The sequence below is a fragment of the Typopeltis vanoorti genome, chromosome 7, assembly GCF_054136105.1.
Source record: "Typopeltis vanoorti isolate ZY-2024b chromosome 7, IOZ_Tvanoo_1.0, whole genome shotgun sequence".
Lineage (NCBI taxonomy): Eukaryota > Metazoa > Arthropoda > Arachnida > Uropygi > Thelyphonidae > Typopeltis > Typopeltis vanoorti.
This window is the reverse complement of record NC_143555.1, coordinates 141,773,721-141,793,823: the sequence shown is the minus strand read 5'-3', so window position 1 is coordinate 141,793,823 and position 20,103 is coordinate 141,773,721. Positions and strand designations below refer to the sequence as shown.

Here is a 20,103-nt window from a genome sequence, read left to right as displayed (position 1 = left end):
CAACACATGATATTTCTCTAATTCTTTTGCAAGTTTCACTTCTTTTCCAGTGATACTTCTAATTTATGGTGCCTATCTTCAATTCTGCTTATGGTGAGCTTGTTCCAGTAACTGATTAACTTTTCAATGTTTGCCCTAGTTTTGTGATGAAAACAGTGAGACTTGTTTAACCAGGAAACATCCCAGCTGATTACCATCCCTATGTGTGGAATTCTTCTTATGATTATCACTCCTCAATTCTTCAATTTAGAACAAAAATTCCTATTTGGAATATTGATGAGGTCCCATTCTGATGTCACTCCTCTTCTACAGCTTAAGTTTTTATGATGGGATTACCATAGCCGGTATCATTTCCATAGATGCTGGGGTACAAAATAGTTGATCTGAATATTTCTCTGATGGAGCTTCTTTACAGATTTTAGAGATCCTGACAGCCCTTCTTGAAGAATGGGGATAGCAAGGCTGGCATTAAAAATGACAGTATATTAGTGTACATTTCTTGTTTTGTGTTTCTTGTGCTTTGTATGATTTGATGCTTGAATGGATTCTGAATATAGCTGGGATCTTGTGAGAAACCTGGTAAATATGAGGAAAGGGAGTACATAATTCAGTACCAGAGCTCCCTACATATGGCTGTCCGTTATATGGAAAAACAATAACTATATTTAGAAGAGTGCCATCAGGGTTACTTGATACAACAGCAAGCCTTGGATTTCTGTCCCTAGACCAAGGAGACATTATGATCCTGTTAACCTTTATAGGACTGGTCCTGGCCAGGCTATTCAGGACAGCTCAACTTTCTAAAGAAGTGATGCATACCCACCACCAGGACCCTTTCCAATGCCCACAGGTTGCACAGCTGCAAAACATGGTAGAAGGCTGTAATTTCCCAGTAATGGTGGACTGAAGAATAGGAAAATAAAAAGTCTCAAGAGAAGTAGTTAAGAATGTGGAAAGAAAAAAAAAATACCTTTTTCATGTTCTCTCCCTTCATGTAGACCAGGTATGAAAAGTGAGAAGGGATTGTTTATGAAAAAAATAAAAATAAAGAAAATAAGGTTATCTTCTTTGCTGCTAGCAGATGGAACAATTAGTGAGGATACTAAAGTTGTGCCCATTTGAACAGTGAAATTTGCTGGATGAGAAAGAACGAAATGTATTGTCATCAGCATCACCACAGATTTGATTTCAAGTCAGGAGAGGAAAGAAGCTTGGTGTATGGGAAGAGAAAGAAAATGAAGCCAAAGATACTCCTATATTGGTAGGGAAGTCTGAAGTTGGTAACCCAATTAAAAAATACAGTTGAAACCATATGATGAGAGTCTTGAATAAACATATGCCAGACCAGTTTGCATTAAAAATGTCAAAAGGCTATTTCTTTCTATGAAGTTTTTCAAGATCAATCTCCAGAGATGTGCTTTGTGCGATGTTTGTAATCATACTGGATAATTTTGGCAATTGTTGATTAGCTAATTTTTTTTTTAATGAAGGTGATAGCTACTATTGATGTTTTGTCTATTACATTTGGGAGGATCAATAGTAGAGCAACTGGATAACAGACTTATTTATCAGAGAATAGGTTGGATGCAATTTCCAAAAAGTATGATAGATGATAGAAGAATAAGAGAGGTTATAGAGCTAAAACAGTATAGGAGTGTGTGATTTTAACAGCTGAGAAAGAGAACTGAAGACATTTGATGTCAAGTCAAGATTATTCTGCTTTCTTTCTCTCTCTCTCTCTCTGCTGAACAATTAAGGACAATATGAAATATGATTTTGGAATGGTAAGAAACAATTTATCCATTTTGTTTGTGCAACAGTTGGAGGTGTATCATGATCCAGTCCCCCCTCAATAAGCAATAGCACTATAGGGTGTGAAATGGTAGGCAGTAGTTGCAATCAACGACCTTAGTTTTTATTTTTCCAGTTTTAAGTGTAACCACTTAATAAGGAGCATTACAATAGTGACATTTTTCCAGTTACTGTGAACTCTCATTATAAGAGAAGTCTACTAATGATCTTTTTACCAAAAAATTAAATGTCACTGAGATTAAAAATTGATGGTGATATTAATATAATATACCTGTAAAGCCAGAAGATCATCCTTGACCTTTTGTAAAGCATCTTGCCGTCTTGCTGCCAAAATAACTTTGCAACCTGCCTTGTAAAATGCATGTGCCAAGGCTGGAAAAAATATGTATAACATATGTATAACACAGCATATTGAATTAATGCAGAATTAACAATTAAAAACAGATAAATAATAATTCATTTTATGTCTTATGTAACACAAGACATTTCATATAAATTTAAATCACTTTATTTTAATCTTCACTTAATCAACTGTGCAGCATTGAGCTACTAGGCATTTACTTTTGTGACAATAAAATTCAAAATACAGTATCTGCTGACTCCATGGAGATCAATATATATCAAGTTCATACATAAGAGGTCTCAAGACATAACAGTGCCATATGTGAGCCATCAACCTCCATGGAGTCAGCAGATCAGGCCTTGTAAATCACATGTGAATGCTTAATACTTTACACACACACACGTAGAAAGTTTTTTACCTTGGGTATACTATAAGTGAACAATACCAAGAAATTTAATAAACTTGGTTTTAATCCTTTTTTTCCCAAGTAAGCAAACAAGCAAGTAAGCTAAGTTTGCCCCTGAAGTATTTTGAGGTCTGAGGCAACTCGTGGTAAAGGTGGCATTAGCTCTGATCACTTTCCTAAGTATCCCATAACACAAAGCACATCTCCTTACGGACATATATAATGCTATGTATTATGGGAAGCTTGCTTTGCTTCCTCAGACTTAAGTAAAAGGCTGGTTATATTCCACTAATTCGAGCCCTATCCAAGGGCCTATGAGTTGTGGAAATATACCTTCTGAATATGAATGCTGTGCCGAACAAAGCGGCCTTTTTGCAGCTGGCCAGTTTTTAATGCTTCTAACTTGGGTGCTTCTAGATGTTTTTTCAATGTTTTGGGGATAGTGCCTAAAGCATCTATTATTATTGGAACAACTTTCGTTTTCTTTTGCTAAATTCTTTCAACTTCGACTTACAATTTGCGATACTTAGTAATTTTTTCAGTTTCAGTTTCTTTTTCGTCAATTCGGCTATCTTCTGGTACTGATATTTCGATAAACTGAACATCATTGTTCTTGTTTTGGTTTATATTAAACTAAAGTTTTACTCAAACACGGTAGTTGTCTCCATAATTTTCCAAAATGTATTCAGATCACCGTATAAGCCTAAAAGGAAAGGATCCTTGTTTTCACTTTTTTTCAACCACTGTTAAATTGGGTGTATCACATTCCAAGGTTTTGTCAGTCTGGATTTTGAAATCCCAGAGTATTTTAGCTTTTTCATTCTCAATCACTTTTTGGTCAATTTTATGTTTCCAATAGTCTTTAGATACTTTAAATCTGTATTTTTTACAACTCGTGCCTTTTATGGTACTCAATTTGTGCGATTTTGCTGCACCCACTTATAATGTGGTCTACCATTTCTTCCTTCTTTTTGCATAATCTGCATTTACTGTCTTCTTGAATTTTTTGTATTTTTGCCTTCATAACGTTAGTTTTAATGGCCTGTTCTTTTGCTTTCAAAAATTACTGACTCTGTTTCTTTCTTTAGTGCTCCATTTCTCAACCATTGCCAGGTCAAGATGCTGTCGGTGCTATCCTCTATGCTGTGAAGGCATTTTCCATGCAATGTCTTTCAGAAAACCATGCTATCTCCCCACTCTCTCTCTCTCTCTCACACACACACACACACACACACTCGGTATTCCAGTCCTATCCAGCCATTCCTGAATTTTTCCCTTAACCAACTTCTCCAGTATTTTGATCACCACTTCTCAGATGCTGAGAAATGATGATCACCCTTGAAGCCTCTTTCACGAAGTAGAATTATTTTACACTTTCTCCACTTCCTTGAGAGTCACCCAAGAGCTAAAGACTTAAACAAATCAAAGGCACTTCCCTAGCATATTATCGTAATACATAAGCTGATGTACCATCTAATTCCGCAGCTGTATTCACATCAGGGATCTGTAATATCCTGTATAACACTTCACATGCCATTGTTGTGTTGTGACCTCTTATGTGTGAAGTCAGTATATAAAAATAACTCCAATATATTGGATTTTCATTTTTCACGAATCACCTTTTTAATGAATTTTAAGTGGGAGACCTACACCATTATTCTCATGATTGCCCGCCATACTTCTCTTCATTAAATTACTGACCTAACAGAACATTTTCTGTATGGAGCATTTTCATTAAAAAGGTGATTCATGAAAAATTAAAATTCAATATATTGGAGTTATTTTTATATACTGACTTCACACATGAGAGGTCACAAGACTTACAACACAACAATCGCATGTGAAGTTACACAGGATATTACAGATCCCTGATGTGAACACAGCTGCAGAATTAGATGGTACATCAGCTTATGTATTACGGGAATATGCTATGGAAGTGCCTTTGATTTGTTTAAGTCTTAGCTGTGGGCGACTCCCAAGGAAGTGGAGAGTGTAAAATAATACTACCGCATGAAAGGGGCTTCAAGAGTGATCATCACTTCTCAGCATCTGAGAAGTGGTGATCAAAATACTGAAGAAATTGGTTAAGGGAAAAATTCAGTAATGGCTGGATAGGACTGGAATACCAAATGTGTGTGTGTGTGTGTGAGAGAGAGAGAGAGAGAGAGAGAGGATAGCATGGTTTTCTGAAAGATCAGTAACTTACTTTTGGTAATAAAGTGACAGCTGAGTTGGATAAAGGGTGACTCCCAAGGAAGTGGAGAGAGTGTAAAATAATTCTACTGCATGAAAGAGGCTCCAAGAGTGATCATCACCTCTCAGCATCTGAGAAGTGGCGATCAAAATACTGGAGAAGTTGGTTAAGAGAAAAATTCAGGAATGGCTGGATAGAACTGGAATACCGAATGTGTGTGTGTGTGTGTGTGTGTGTGTGTGTGTGTGTGTGTGTGTGTGTGTGAGAGAGAGAGAGAGAGAGGTTAGCATGGTTTTTTGAAAGATTAGTAACTTACTTTTTGTAATAAAGTGAGAGATGAGTTGGATAAAGGTAACAGTTATAGGATAATCCCGCTAGACATTGCAAAAGGCATTTGACAGGGTTCCACACAAAACTCAGTTACATAAATTACAGCAGTTGGGGTTGGATATTAAGCTGGTGATGTGAATAAGAGTACAGTTGAGAGAGAGATATATCAGAAAGTGGTGTATTTAGGAGTAGACCTGTGACTAGCAATGTGCTGTAGGACTCAGTACTTGGGTCACTGCTATTTAATTTGTATATTAATGATATAAGAAATTATTTAAAGGGAAGTATTCAATTGTTTGCTGATGATGCAAATTGGGCAGAGCAATAATTAATGAACAGGATGTAAAGATTTTGCAGAATGATTTAAAAAGATAATCACTATGAGCAATGGAGAATAACTGTCTATTTAATGATAGTATGCTTGCAGAGTGTGAGGAGAAAAAATGCAATTTGTGAAGATGTGGCATGATTTTGAGGAACAGGTGGAACTATATAAGAAAGGCAGACTGCATTTAAATATTTTTGGTGTGAGTCAATTGGACAGGCAGTTGCTGGAAGAGAGAGTAATAAGTGCAGTGAATAGAAGATTTAAAGAAGTAGGTGATGTGGAAGAGCAGGAAAGTAGGGTAGCAGAGAACGAAGAAGAACTTGTGAATGGAAGTGAGTAGCGTGAGTGAAGAAAACGGGTGAGCAGAAATGCAAGACCATGGGGGGGGGATTCAAGGTAGATAAGGAGATACTGTGAACAATTGCAGATGATGCATGTGTGAGACAAGAAAGGATTAGGATGTGGGAGGGTATGAGTTTGAAGAGGGTTGTGTGTAGTGAAGATAGAGAAAAATGGTCAGGAAGAAGTACGGAAGAGCTATGCTTGATAAGTAGTGTTGGTGGGACTTGTTATAGAACCAGAAATGAGCTATTATGTTTGTTTACAAATGAAAGATATATCTGAAATAGAGGGAATGAAATTGACTAATAATTAATGAAGAGGATGTAGAGATTCTGCATCAATCATGTTCATTTCCCTAAAAATTATCAGAATAAGTGAGATCTGGTTGGATGAAATATTGATGAGGAATATAAACCTCATCTATTCCTGATGAGGATGACAGGAAAAGGATGGAAGAATATAATGTTTTTTGTGAAGATAGACAGAGCAGGAAGAGGTGGAGGAGGAGTGCTGATGATAGTGGAAACAGTGGCAGTGGTTTAGATAAAGATCTGATAATGTGGAGGGCAGTCAGAAAGAAATCTATTGGCAAATTACTGAAATGAAGAGATTCCAAATGGGACAAACAGAATGAATTTCATGATTCGTGTCTGAATTTGTGGAACAAAAACCATGTAAAATGGGATGAAAATAAGTAATTTATTAACTAAATTAAAGATACTTGACTCGTACATACTTAGCAAATATTTAGAATAAAATCATCTCGAGAACAATGATGGCTATATGCATGGTGGGAGACAATGGTGCTCTTTGTGGTAATTTTCTGTTCACCGCGAGGGTTGCTGAAGCATGCGGCAGGTGATTTGAGCTGTGGTAAAAAAAAGTGTATGGTGAATTCTTTTGTGAATTGTGCTATATTTTTTTCTCAGTAACACAAGTGTTCTTTGGTGGTTCTGCTTTTGGAGTTTTTTGTTATATAGTGTGTTATTTTTGGGTTACCGAGAAGGCGAGGTCATGGTTGGCAGCATTTGTGGTGGAAGAGAAGATAAGTTTTTGCTATCTAGTATAGTTGAATATAGCGTTTATATATATATATATATATATATATATATATATATAATACAGTGTTTATATAGCATTTATATATATTTTTAGCGATTAGTTTAGTAGTTACTTGGCAGTAAGGAATGATGGCGGATGTAGCTGCAATCACAAATGGCGTCTCAAAGTCCTCCGCCATTTAAGAACGCTATTATACGTAACATAATAAAGGACTTTGTAGCATGCAGTGTTTGAGGCATATATGCTTCCCGGGAGTTGGATATGTGGCGGGTGAGGGGGGGGCGTATATGCCAAAATGCAGGCAGTGGGAGGAAATCAATGAATTAGATATTTTGATAACCAACCTAGTTGCTTCAGGGACGGGAAATGAATCGGGAGACAAGTAGTGTGATAGGAGAGAGAATGACGAGCAAAATATGAATGGGAAAATAAGAGTCGGGAGTGTGGAGGGCTTGAATGACTGTGAAGTTTTCAGAGATGGTTTTGATTGGGTAAATGAATGGCAAGTAAGAATGACTAACTTGCAGAGAGGGATAGATGAACTGAAAGAAGAGGTGGAATGTCTTGTGAACAAGATGAGAGGTATGAAAGATGAGATTAGGATAATGGAAGAGATGAATGCAAGGTGAATCAGAGTAGGAGTGAGAGAAAGTTTTGGGAATGGTAGAAGAGGAGAGAATAGAACCAGTAGGAAAGAGGGAATGAGAGAGAGGGTTGGGAATGATAGAAGAGGAAAGTATAGAAGCAGTAGGAGAGAGGGAATGAGAGAGAGGTTTGGGAATGATAGAAGAGGAGTGTATAGAAACAGTGGGAGAGAGGGAATGAGAGAGGGATATGGGATTGATAGAGGAGGGGACAAAGGAAACAGTCAGAGAGAGAGAGAGAGAGGAAATGCGAAGGAGTGCTGGAACCAGGGGTAGAGTGATGCCAGGACAGCAGGTAAATAGGGGAACACAGAGAGAAATGGTCAGAAGAGAGAGAGAGAGAGAGAGAGAGAGAGAGAAAGGGATGAAAGTTAAGCAATCAAGAAACAGAATGGTTAGAGGTGTGATGTATGGAGACTCGATGATCTCAGGTGCAAAATAGGATGCCAGAGGTGTGTTTACCTGGAGGGATGATAGAAAATGTGGCTATGGCAATTAAGAGGGGGTTAAAGGATGGATGAAATGATTGTGATGTGGCACGAATGACTTGAGAGGCAATGTCAATCGGGCAGCGAGAGATCTGAGATTCTTGCTTGAGGTTGTGCAAAAGAAAACACAGAGAGGAAAGATTTTGTGTGTGTTGCCCAGGTATGATAGTGACAAGGTGAGCAGAAAAGCAGTGATACTGAATAGCATAATAGCCAGAATGTGTCAGAAGAGAGAGAATTGGAATATATGGATGCTTGGAAGGCATTTGAGGACAGAGGGGAACTGTATGCGAGAGACCGCTTGCATTTGAATGAGGAAGGATGAAGGCATCTGGAGAGAGATTGCTGTTTTCTGAACGAGTCAGTGTGTCAATGCAGGGAAGCTAGAATTCCCAGGGTGGATAGTAGCAGGGGTGGCCTCTTGTGGGAATGGGTGCTTGGGGGAAGGGGGACAACATCGGGTAACACTGAGTCCAGTGGGGTCGAGAGGGGACAATGATAGGTATAGAAGCAGCGACATTTTTATGCTCTATACTAATGTCAGGAGTATCCGAAATAAAGGAGATGAATTGATGGCACTGATAGCATCAGCCTGGCCATAAATTATTGGGATCTCTGAGACGTGGTTAATGGAGGATGATATAATAACAGGAATTGAAGTGGCAGGATAGGAAAGGAAAATGTGAAGGTGGAGTACTGCTTATGATAAGTGATGACTTATGTAATCCAAGAGTGGATGCTTTGGAAGGCAGTGACACTAATGGTTTTGAAAGCATATGGTGTGAGGTAGAAGTGGCCAAGACAGGATATTTAGTGGGGGTGTTGCTATAAACCAGGGAGCACAGAGGGTGGGAAGCAGTAGATGTTTAGGCAGTTGAGCTTGGCAAGTGCAAGAAGAATGATTGCTATGGGAGATTTCAACTACACCAGCTGGGAAGAGGAAAATGCATGTAGTAATATCATCATCATCATCAAATTCCTGCCATGTACCCTCAAGGGGTGTACAGGATATGACAGTACTACATGAAAAAATTACATCATTACTAACTTCCTATCTACAATTTTCCTCCAAATCAGTCTGTTACTTGTCAAGACTCCAACATTATCAGATCTTATATTTCTATCGTCTAAGGCACTTTGTACCGTATCAATCCACCTATATCTTGGTCTTCCTCTGGGTCGTTTTGCTGCCAACCTGGCAGAGAACACTTGTTTTGCTAATCTTTCCTCTCCCATTCTATTTAAGTGACCATACCATCTGAGATTAGCTCTGCTAACACATTCCTGGATGCTGACAATGTCAAGTTCTTTCCTAATATCCTCATTTTTAATATGATATTGCCATTGATGTGATCTGTTCACGCCTCTAATCTTTCTCAGGACTCTCATATCTGCGGTCTCTAGTCTTTGGTCAAGTGTTTTACTTCTGACCCAGCTCTCAGATCCATAAGTTAAAATTGGTTTGAACACAGTCTTGTATACAGCTAATTTAGTGTTCCGACTAATTTCATTCTTATTCCATATGAATTTATTCAATTGACTTCCCACGATACCAGCTTTGCTGATTCTGTTGTCTATTTCTATATTTAGTTTACCATCTTCAGTAAAAATTGTGCCTAAGTAGCTGAAATGTTTTACTTGTTCCACAGGTTCTCCATTCACAACACAGTTGACATTTTCAATGATTCTGCCTATTTTCATTGTCTTTGTCTTTTTATTGCTGACCTTCATACCATATCTATTACAACAGCTATTCAATTTAGTCAGAGAATTTTGCAGACTTGTAGCGGATTTATTTAGAAGTATAACATCATCCGCATAAAGCAAAGAGCTGACATTAACATCTCCAATTTTGATATCAGGTTTAATACCACATTCCTTCATAACGTGATCCATATAGATAATGAATAACAGAGGGGATAATGTACATCCTTGTCTCACACCAGATTTAACATTAAACCATCTTCCTGTACTTCCTTCAATTCTAACTGCTGACTCACAACTCAAATAAAGACTAAGTATTGCTTGATATAATGCCCCATTGACACCATATAACTGCAGCGTATTGAATAGCTTCTCTCTTGGCACCTTGTCATATGCCTTTTCCAAATCGACAAAACTTAAATACAGATCTTTGTTATATTCCCATGCTTTCTCGACTATTTGTCGTAAAGTGAAGATCTGATCCTGACAGCCTCTATTTGGCCTGAATCCAGCTTGTTCTTCACCAAGCTTTTCTTCCACAATTCTTCTCAACCGTTTCTCAAGTATACTTGCATAGATCTTGCCAGGAACACTCAGTAGGGAAATACCTCTGTAATTCTCACATTCAGTTTTATTTCCCTTTTTATATATGGGTACTATGAGAGCTCTACTCCAATCATCGGGAATTCGTCCCTCTGTCCAGGCTTTCTGAACTATGCAGTGCAGCCACTGTAAGACTCTTATACCACCATACTTCAGCATTTCTGGTCGAATATCATCTACTCCTGCTGCCTTTCCACATTTCAAGCCTTTGATGGCTTTTTCTACTTCAAGTATGGATATGTATTCCTGACTGCATGCCTGGTCAGTATTTTTTTATCACTGTGCTGTCATCACTGCTTGTTTCATTTAGCAGTTTTTCAAAGTAATTACTCCATACTTCAAGGATATCTTTTTCTCCTGTTTTCATTTCACCTTTATCATCTCTAATTCCTTTTACAGCACTCTTTCCTCCATTCCTAAGCTTCTTTAACAACCTCCAGAATATTTTGCCACCTTCTTGATATTTATTTTCTATATTCTTGCCAAAGTCCTCCCATGACTTTTGTTTAGCTAGTTTTACACACTGTTTAGCTTTCTTACATTTGTCTCTGTATTCTGTAAGAGTAAAAGCTGACTTATTTGCCAGGAACTTTTGATATGCTTTCTTCTTTTCCTTCACTGCCTCTTTAACTTCCTGTGTCCACCAGGGAGTTCTGATTTTTTTATCTTTGCACACAACCTCACCACATGCCTCTCTGGCAGAATCAATCAATGTTTCCTTCAGAGTTTGCCACTGAATCTCCAAGGTTTGATTCCTGTTCTCAAACTCTTTCATTTTCTTTTCAATAATATTTCTGTATATTAGTCTACAGTTCACATCTGAGAGCTGCTCAACTTTTATTCGCTTTAAAATTTTCTTACATGTTATTCTTTTCAATATGAAATTCAATTTTATCCTGCTCAAGACTAAATAGTGATCTCTTCCGATTTCAAATCCTCTGTACACTCTGGTGTCGTGCACCATGGAGAAAACATCACTATCAACAATAACATAGTCAATGAGACTTTTCTTATTCCTAGCCTCTTCTCTCCATGTGAATTTGTGCACATTTTTATGTTGGAACATGGTGTTAGTAATAATCAGTCCATGTCCTGAGCAGAAATCCAACAGATATTTGCCATTATTATTAGCTTTGCTCTTTTCTCCAAATTTTCCCAAAATATTTTTGTATGTCTCACAATCATTTCCTACTCTACTATTTAGATCCCCAACAAGGACCAACTTTTCCTTTTTCATTGTGTCAGTTGCTTTTTCTAAAGCCTCAAAAAATTCCTCCACTTCTACCTTAGTAGAACCTTCTGTGGGACCATAGGCACAAATAAGTCTCATTGTCCAGTTCCCCATTCTCATATTTGCCCACATTACTCTACTTGAGACTGACTGCCATTCAAGAAGATTAGCCTCGTATTTTGTGTTGAATACTATGGCTACTCCTTCTTTTCCTTGATTGTTATTGCCTGAATATAACATTTTGTATTTATTGCTCAGAAAGATCTCACCAGTTTTGGTCTTTTTTGTTTCAGTCACCCCTATTATGTCGATCTGGTACTTATCTAATTCCTCAGCTAGCTCCATTTCTTTGCTATGTAGTAATAAGGGGATGGAATTTCTAGAATTCTTGAGGACAAATGTCTTAGGCAACATGTAATAGAGGGAACAAGAGGTTCAAGAGTTTTGGATTTGGTCATAGCATTAGAAGAGCTGATAATAAGTGAGATGACATCTCTCCCACCAGTTGGAGAGAGAGAGTGACCATGTGGTTTTGACTTGGAAGATGAATATACATGCAGGCGTATCAAAGAAAAGGGAACGTATGTGGAATTATAAGGCAGGTGATTGTAATAGTCTTAGGTATCAACTAGGGGCAGTTCCATAGAGGGCAGAATTGGAAGGCCAGGATATCATTAGTGCTTGGGAAATTGTGAAAGGATATTTGTTAGCAGCAATAGTAAGCTGTATTCCATGAGTGAAGAAGAGGACACAATTTGGTGTAAAGTGGATGACAAACAGGAACTGCAGTTGAAAAAGGGATTATGGAAGAGATATAAGGAGAGAGGTGGAGGGCAGTACATGAAAAATATAAGACACAGGCCAGGAGAGTGATCAGTATGGTGAGGAAAGCAAAACTGGAATATGAGAAGAGATTGGCACTAAGATCCAAGAAAAATCCTAGGGAATTTTTTTAGCTGTGTGGCCAGAAGAAGGACAAATGATTATGGAAGAATGACATTGCAGGATAAAAATGGGAATAGAGTGACTGGTGCAGAGTACATAGTGGAGTTGTTCAATGATCACTTTATTGGAGTATTTCATCCTGGAGAAGAAGGTTTTAATACTAGAGGGATAGGGCAGGTTCAGGGTTTAGAGGTGCAAGAGGAGAGCGTGTTCCAAATACTGATTACTCTGGATACCAGTAAAACTGTGGGACTGGATGGTATTTCACCACGGGTTTTGAGAGAATGTGCTAAAGAAATGACAGCTCTGTTGACCTGGCTCTTCAATAAGTCTGGCTGTGGGAAAGGTACCCAAGGAATGGAAGGAAGGAAGGTCGCTGCACAAAGGTGGTAGCGGACTGGAACTGTCTAATTATAGGCCAGTTTGTGTGTCATCAGTAGTTGTTGAAGAAATCAGTGAGGGACTATATACAGCAGTGGTCGCCAAAGTGGTCAATATCGACCCCCAGGGGTCGATAGAAAAATATAAGACATCATTGTACGGGTAATATTTAATTCGTTAACTTGGATTACCTCCATCCTGAATGACAACGACACAATTAAGAGTGAATCGTGTGAATAGTGACATGAAGAGGACCTGTAAGATGGAGCAAGGTCATGAAAATAGTTATGGAGGCCAATCAAGTAGGCCAAAATGATGTATTTACTAATAAACGGATGAAGTGGTTCCCACCCGGCAGGCACGGTGGGAGCGAGATTGCAACACATGCGCGGTTCTTATTTACTTATACTTACACATATTCGATCCCAGTCTTATTTTTTGTGCGTCGACATACAAGTGAGCGTTAATGTTCTAAAATTCATCAACATACATATTATAATTCAATCGTTATTCATTCACGAACTAAACTTCTCTATGTTGAAGAGTTGAGCAGGACTGGTAGTAATACTAGTGATATTAATACCAGTGATATTACTAGTGATAGTAATAGTAGTAGTAATAGTAATATAATAATATATACTATATTATACATATAATAAACACTGTAACTATAAAATAAAGAATCTAAAAACTCACATAAGCGTCTTTTTTGCTTGTCCTATTATAATTACATAATAGTAAAATAGAGGGGGTCGATAAAAAGTCAAGAAACTCTTGAAAGGGTCGACGGTCAAAGAAGTTTGGCGATCCCTGATATACAGCATTGGGCAGATGAGGGTAATGTTATTTGTGAGAATCAACATGGATTTGTTAAGGGGCACTCTTGCTTTAGTATTATGATTGCCTTTTATAATAAAGTGACAAGAGCAGTTGATGAAGGAAAGGCATATACTGCCATTTTTTTTAGATTTTGCAAAGGCATTTGACAGGGTGCCACATGATAAGCTCATATTTAAGTTGCATCACATGGATTTAGATGTCGGGTTAATCAACTGGATTCAGGATTGGCTGTCTGATAGGTATCAGAGTTTATATGGTGGCGCAATATCAAGGAGGCAAAATGTTACAAGTGGTGTTCTACCTTTATATCAATGGCATTGTCAATGGATTGCAAGGGAATATTCAGTTGTTTGCGGGTGATGTGAAGCTAGGAAGGGTTATCAGTAATAGTGCAGATGTGGCAGCCCTGCAAGAGGATTTGAATAAACTAGACAGATGGGTAAATGAATGGGGATGTCAGTTTAATGCAGCAAAATGTAAGGTCTTGAGGTTTGGGAAACATCGATGGGATGCTGCATACTCTATGGGAGGAGCTATACTGGAGGAAGTAGGGGAGACAAGAGATCTGGGGTTGATGATTGATAGAAAACTGAAATTCAGGGAGCATATTGCAAAGGTGGTGAAGGTAACCCAGAGGATTGCTGCAATACTGAAAAGGACGCTGACCTGCAGAAATAAAAGAGTTATCATTCCATTGTATAAGACCCTGATCAGACCACATTGTTCTCAGGTTTGGTCCCCGGGATTTGAAGGGGATAAATGAACTGTGGAAAGGGTACAGAGGTGGATAACAAAGATGGTTTCAGGACTGTACAATGTCAGTTACAAGGATCGACTGAGGGAATGTGGACTGCAGAGTATGGTGGATAGAAGAAGGGGAGGTGATATGATCGAGACTTTTAAACTGTTGAGAGGCAGTTACAGGGTAGATATTGGGGAGTTCTTTCGCTCGGTCAAACAGCGGGAAGAAGTGATGAAAAGGGGGCTATCTCTGGAAGTTACGAAAGGAGGCTGTGAGCAAGAGGGGTGAGGAGTGGCTTCTTTGCATGGAGGGTGGCTAGAGCAGGAACGGTAAATGGGTTCGAGTGGTATGATATCTTTGTGTTTTCTAAAAACGACCTCCCACAATGACTCTATGGAGGCCTGGATAATAATAATAATATTAATGCTGAAGGGAAGATTGGGGCGGTGCACCAAAATTTGTCCAGAATCACACCATCAATCTTACTGTTAATTAAGTTTGGTAGAATTTGGGCCACTTCCAGGAACAGTCTCTAATCTGAAAACTGTGATCTGTGCAGGTAGCTTAGTTTTGCACAGAAATAGTCTTCATCTTAGGCATATTCTAGTGAAGTGAAAGAAAGCCAGATCCCAGTTCTCAGATCAGAGACTGCTTCTGGAAGTGGCTCAAGTTCTACAGAACAAAACTAATTGTAATAGAAGTGATGGTGTGATGCTGCATAAATCTTGGTGCACCACTTTATCTTCCCATCAGCATAAATTACAGAAGATTACCACCAAGAATGCCAGTGTTGCAACTCCACACATGACCATCCTTGTTCTCGAGATGTTTTGACAACGTTGTCAACGGCACTAGAATGATACACACTCAGCAAGGACTAAGAATGAAATCACCCTGAAAACAAGAATGTACAAAATCTCTTTATCACCATCATAATCATCAAATGCCTGATAAATGGATATAGATTGATTTAAGTTTTTAGTGCAAGGAAAGCAAAAGGTCATATTAAAGGTTACGACTGCACCATATTAAAGATTACAGTAGTACACAAGGTTTCATAAATAGTCATAAAAGGATAAATTAGTAAGTAATATGTATGTACAAAAATTAAGTTAGACAATGCAGTATCTACATATAAATAAAATTTATAATCAAATGTTTGTTTTATAAATTAATTTTTTGTAAAAAGTTAAAAATGGCATGCAATTTGTCCAAATCTGATAACATCTGTCGGAGTGTATATGGTGGCTCGGCCAGGTAAATAAAAATTTCATTCCTCTCTTGTGTGAAGTGCTAATACTCCACCAGAATATGAAAAATGGTAATATGTATGTTGCATTTTTCACACATATGTGAGTCATCAATCCTCAGTAAGTAAGATGACTTTATAAGATGACTGTGACCTATGCAGAGCCTAGCAACAACAACTTTTTTGTTTCTGTGTTGACTAGACTGTCACTGCTTAATTTCAGGCTAAATATCATGCAATTTGTTTGTCAGTACTTCCTGCCATGATGACTGCCACTGGGCAATTAGCTTTGATCTTATAAAATGGCTGTATAGGAAACTGTCAAACAGTACATGGAGAAAGTACGAGCTGATCTAGCAGCTGCAGCTGGATTCCCAGTCACATTTTCAATGCGACTGGGAATCCAGCACAGCTAAACATCAAAATTAAGGATCTTCATTTTGTACAACAGTTGTAATCCCAAAGCACTGGATGTGGATTATACATAGGAAATAGCCTATAAAAAACTCAATGAGCCTGTATAAATTACACACTTTTGTTAGCAGCTTTCTTTTATATGCACAATTGCAAGCTGAATGGCATGCAACTCTGCCATATAATTACTGCAACCAAGTGGGATCTTGTCTGGAGATAATAAAAGTAGGAAACACAGCAGCATGGCCATCAGAGATCTCTGATCTTGAACCATCACAGTACAGATGGACATGAAATCAGAACGGGCTGCTCTGTGTGCATACATTAAACTTTCATTCAACCTTCTGAATTATTCAAGTGGAGACACTGTAAAACTTTATGCTTCCACATTTGAGCATTTCTGGTTGATTTACTCCAGCTGCCTTTCCACAATTCAGGTTTCTGATGGCTTTTTTTCTTACCTCATGTATTGATATGTACTACTGGATGCATTCCTCTGGAATATTTTCTACCACTGCTCTGTCACTTCTTATTTCATTTAACAATCTTTCACAGTCCTGAAGATACTTCAGGTGCAAACTTTGTTTGCTTACACTTGGATAAAGGATTAAACTAAATTTATTATAATCTTTCACAGTAATTACTCCAGACATTATCATCTAATTCTTTCAATGACTTGTGTTTAGCCTACTTTTACACACTGCTTTTCTTTCTTACATTTTTCTCTGTATTTTTTCAGAGTACTTGATGATGTACATGCTAGGAACTTTCAATATGCTTTTTTTCTTTTTTTAATGACTGCCTCTAACTTCCACAGTCCACCAAGGAGTTCTTTTTAGTTATTCTTGACAATATAAATCATGATTAATTGGCTGATTCACTCAGTATTTTCATCCAAGTGAAATGGCTTGAAAGCTGTGTTTGCTAGTGGGTCTTCAAGCCAATAAACTCTAATTTTTTCCTGAATAATGTTTGTATATTTGAGTCTACAGTTCACCTTTCAAAACTACTTAAGTTCAATTCTGTTTTAAACAGACAAAGCTGATGCTACTGTTGTCCTCAATTCCAGTGATTATAATTGGAAAATGAATATTGTGCTTAGAGATGACACCATTTATAAACCACTAGATTATGATCCTACCAAATCTCAGAAAAAACATTAAAAAGGCTTTTAAAAATATCACATCTTAGCCTCCTAAAGTTGTTAAAAAACTCAAACTTTTAGTTTAAGTTTTTAATGACTGAATCTTTAATTCCACTTACTGGCCATGCCTCTTTTTATGTTCCACACATTTCAAATCCTTAATCCAGAATTTAGTTTTGAATAATATTGATATCATGGTGAGCTTTGATGTCGCCTCCTTCCTTATTCACAAATATTCCCCTTTCTCACATTCGAAATTTACTGAAAAATGCTTTCCCTCCTGATATTATTGATCTTTTTAATTTTGCTATCCATACTACTTACTTCTCTTGGAGGGGCATCTTATATAAACAGATAGAAGGTACATGGGCTCTCTCTCCCCTCCTCTGGCCAATTTCTATATAGATCATTTTGAAAAATAAGTTCTTGATACTGTCAGTCAAACCTAAGATATGTTGATGATTATTTGTTTTCAATTTGGCAAAACTGCTCAGACAACATTAGACTTTTTCCTCCTCCTCCACCTCAACAGTCAGCATCCCAAAATCCAGTGAACAGATGGATAGAAGAAAACTATCATGATTCATCATAGTAAATACAAACTTGGAAAACTTTTTTTGGAGTGGCAGATTTTAGAAACTTTAATTCTTAGGTCTCCCATCCAACATTTAAGGCTGGCCAACAGCATCCATACAGGGCACCCCTCATGAGACTTTTGTCTTTTAGTCTAATTTCACTTCTTCCACTTTTTTTTTTTGTGTGTGTAAGTTTAACATAGTATTCCTGAAGATGTCTGTGACAGAGATGAAATATTGAAATGATTAAACTTGCTGTTTAATTATTTCTCTTTGTGGTGTAATTATTCCATTAAATTGATAAGCTGATGTAAGACTAAGAGCAGTGGTAGCAGTGGTACAAAAGTTCTGAGGAAAATTATGAGAAAGATGAAAATGAAAATGTGATATCAATTAAGAATCATGTACTAAATGCCATTAGTTAGCATTCTGGGATGTGTGAGCATATCTAATCTAAGATAGTATGTTCACTTAAATAGGATAGGAGAAGAAAGGTTAGCAAAACAGGTATGAAGCAAGGATAAAAAAAGAAGATCCAGAGGAAGACTAAGATCTTGATTTAAATTGCTTTCAATTTAAGACAACTATAAGATTTCACAATATTGGAGTCCTGAGAAATGACAGAATTTGGAATAAACTTGTTGACAGGAACAGTAATAATGTAGTGCTATCTTGTATCCTGTACACCCCTTGAGTGTCGATATCAGGAATTAATGACATTTTAATAACCTGAGCTATAGTGTATTTTGGCACAATTAACAGTAAACTATAGTAAAAAATTTATTTTCTTTTAATAAAGAGAACAACACAAATGCATTTTCTTCTTCATCGAATCTCCTCATGCTTGAGGACTCGTGACCTTGGCAACAATGTTTCTCCATCTACTTCTATCTCTTGCCATGGCAGTTGCTTCTTCCAAGGAAAGTCTTTAGATCCTTTGGTTTGATCTATCCATCTTGCTCTTGGTCTTCCTTTTCTGTGTTTACACATCCTACTTTTTCTTGCATGATTTCCTTCTTGATGTTATTACCATCTCATCGTGTTATATGACCAAAATATTGAAGTATCTTCTTGTTGACTATATCACTCAATCTCTTTTTGATATTTAATTGATTGAGAATACTGACATTGGTTCTTTTATCCATCCATGAGACATTCAACATCCTTCTCCAGCACAACATTTCAAAACTGTCAAGTGATTCTTTGTTTCTCTTACCAAGCGTCCATGATTCTGCACCATAGAGAACATTTCCCTTGTTGAGAAAACAAGGGTATTCACTAGTTTATATTTGGTAGCGTTAGAAATATTTCTATCTTTCCATATCTTTTTTAGTTGTGTCATAGCATTCCTTTCCATAGCAATTCTTGTTTTTATTTCAGTATGACAACTGCCTTTATTATCTATCAGGACTCCAAGATATATGAACTGTTCTACTTTTTCTAAGTTAATGTTACGAGTAGATGCTTCTTTTCCTATCATCATATACTTGGTCTTATTTCTGTTAATTTTATGTCCATATTTAATGCTTTCACATTATACTCTTCCAATAAGTGACATCAGTTCTCTTTCATTACTGGCTGTAAGCACAGTATCATATGTATACCTGAGGTTGTTTATCTTCTTACCTGCAATTGAGATACCATCTTTCCATCCATCAAGAGCTTTTCTCATTATGAATTCACTATAGAAGTTGAATAGGTCAGGAGATAGAAAAGAGGTTAGGCAGGGATGTATCCTATCTTAAACCATTCTGAGATATTTTGGCCTATCTTCACTGTTGCTGACTTCCTGTCATATAATTGTTTTATTGGGTTGATTAGGTATTTTGAAATTCCCATTTTGTTCAGAGTACCTCCCAATTGACACAGTCAGATGTCTTGGTGTAGTCCATAAAACAGAGATACATTGGGATATTGAACTCATGGGTTTTTTCTAGTAGCTGCCTTATGTTTGCAATTTGATCCCTGGTACCTCTACCAGTCCTAAAACCTGTTCATTTGGGATTTATAGTTCAATGTAGTTTTTCAGTCTTTCTTTAATCACATATAGCAGAATTTTGCTTGCGTGTGAAATCAGTGCAATGGTATGAATATAGATCTTACCCAATCTTCTGGCCAAATACCTGTTTCCCAAATTTTGTTGCATAGTCTAAAGATAATTTCTGCTCCATTAGGCCCCAGGGTTGTGAGTAGTTCACTTGGTATTTGATGGAACCCTGGTTCTTTTTGTATGAGTTCCTCTTGTCTTTCCTCAAATGAGATAGTAGTGTCTTTATATAGATTTTCACAGTAGCTTTTCCATCTCTTGAACACATCATTTGTGTTG

At 37.4% G+C, this 20,103-nt stretch overlaps 1 protein-coding gene across 2 annotated transcripts in view; it reads right to left on the bottom strand.

Moving 5' to 3' along the window:
• Positions 1-20,103, bottom strand: part of LOC150105137 (dehydrogenase/reductase SDR family protein 7-like) — a 69,614-nt gene that overhangs the window by 25,544 nt on the left and 23,967 nt on the right. For both annotated transcript variants that reach the window (XM_090396171.1, XM_090396172.1), the window contains exon 3: positions 2,084-2,184. In XM_090396171.1, the coding sequence (XP_090252297.1) occupies positions 2,084-2,184 (101 nt within the window). The remainder of the gene's footprint in view (positions 1-2,083; positions 2,185-20,103) is intronic.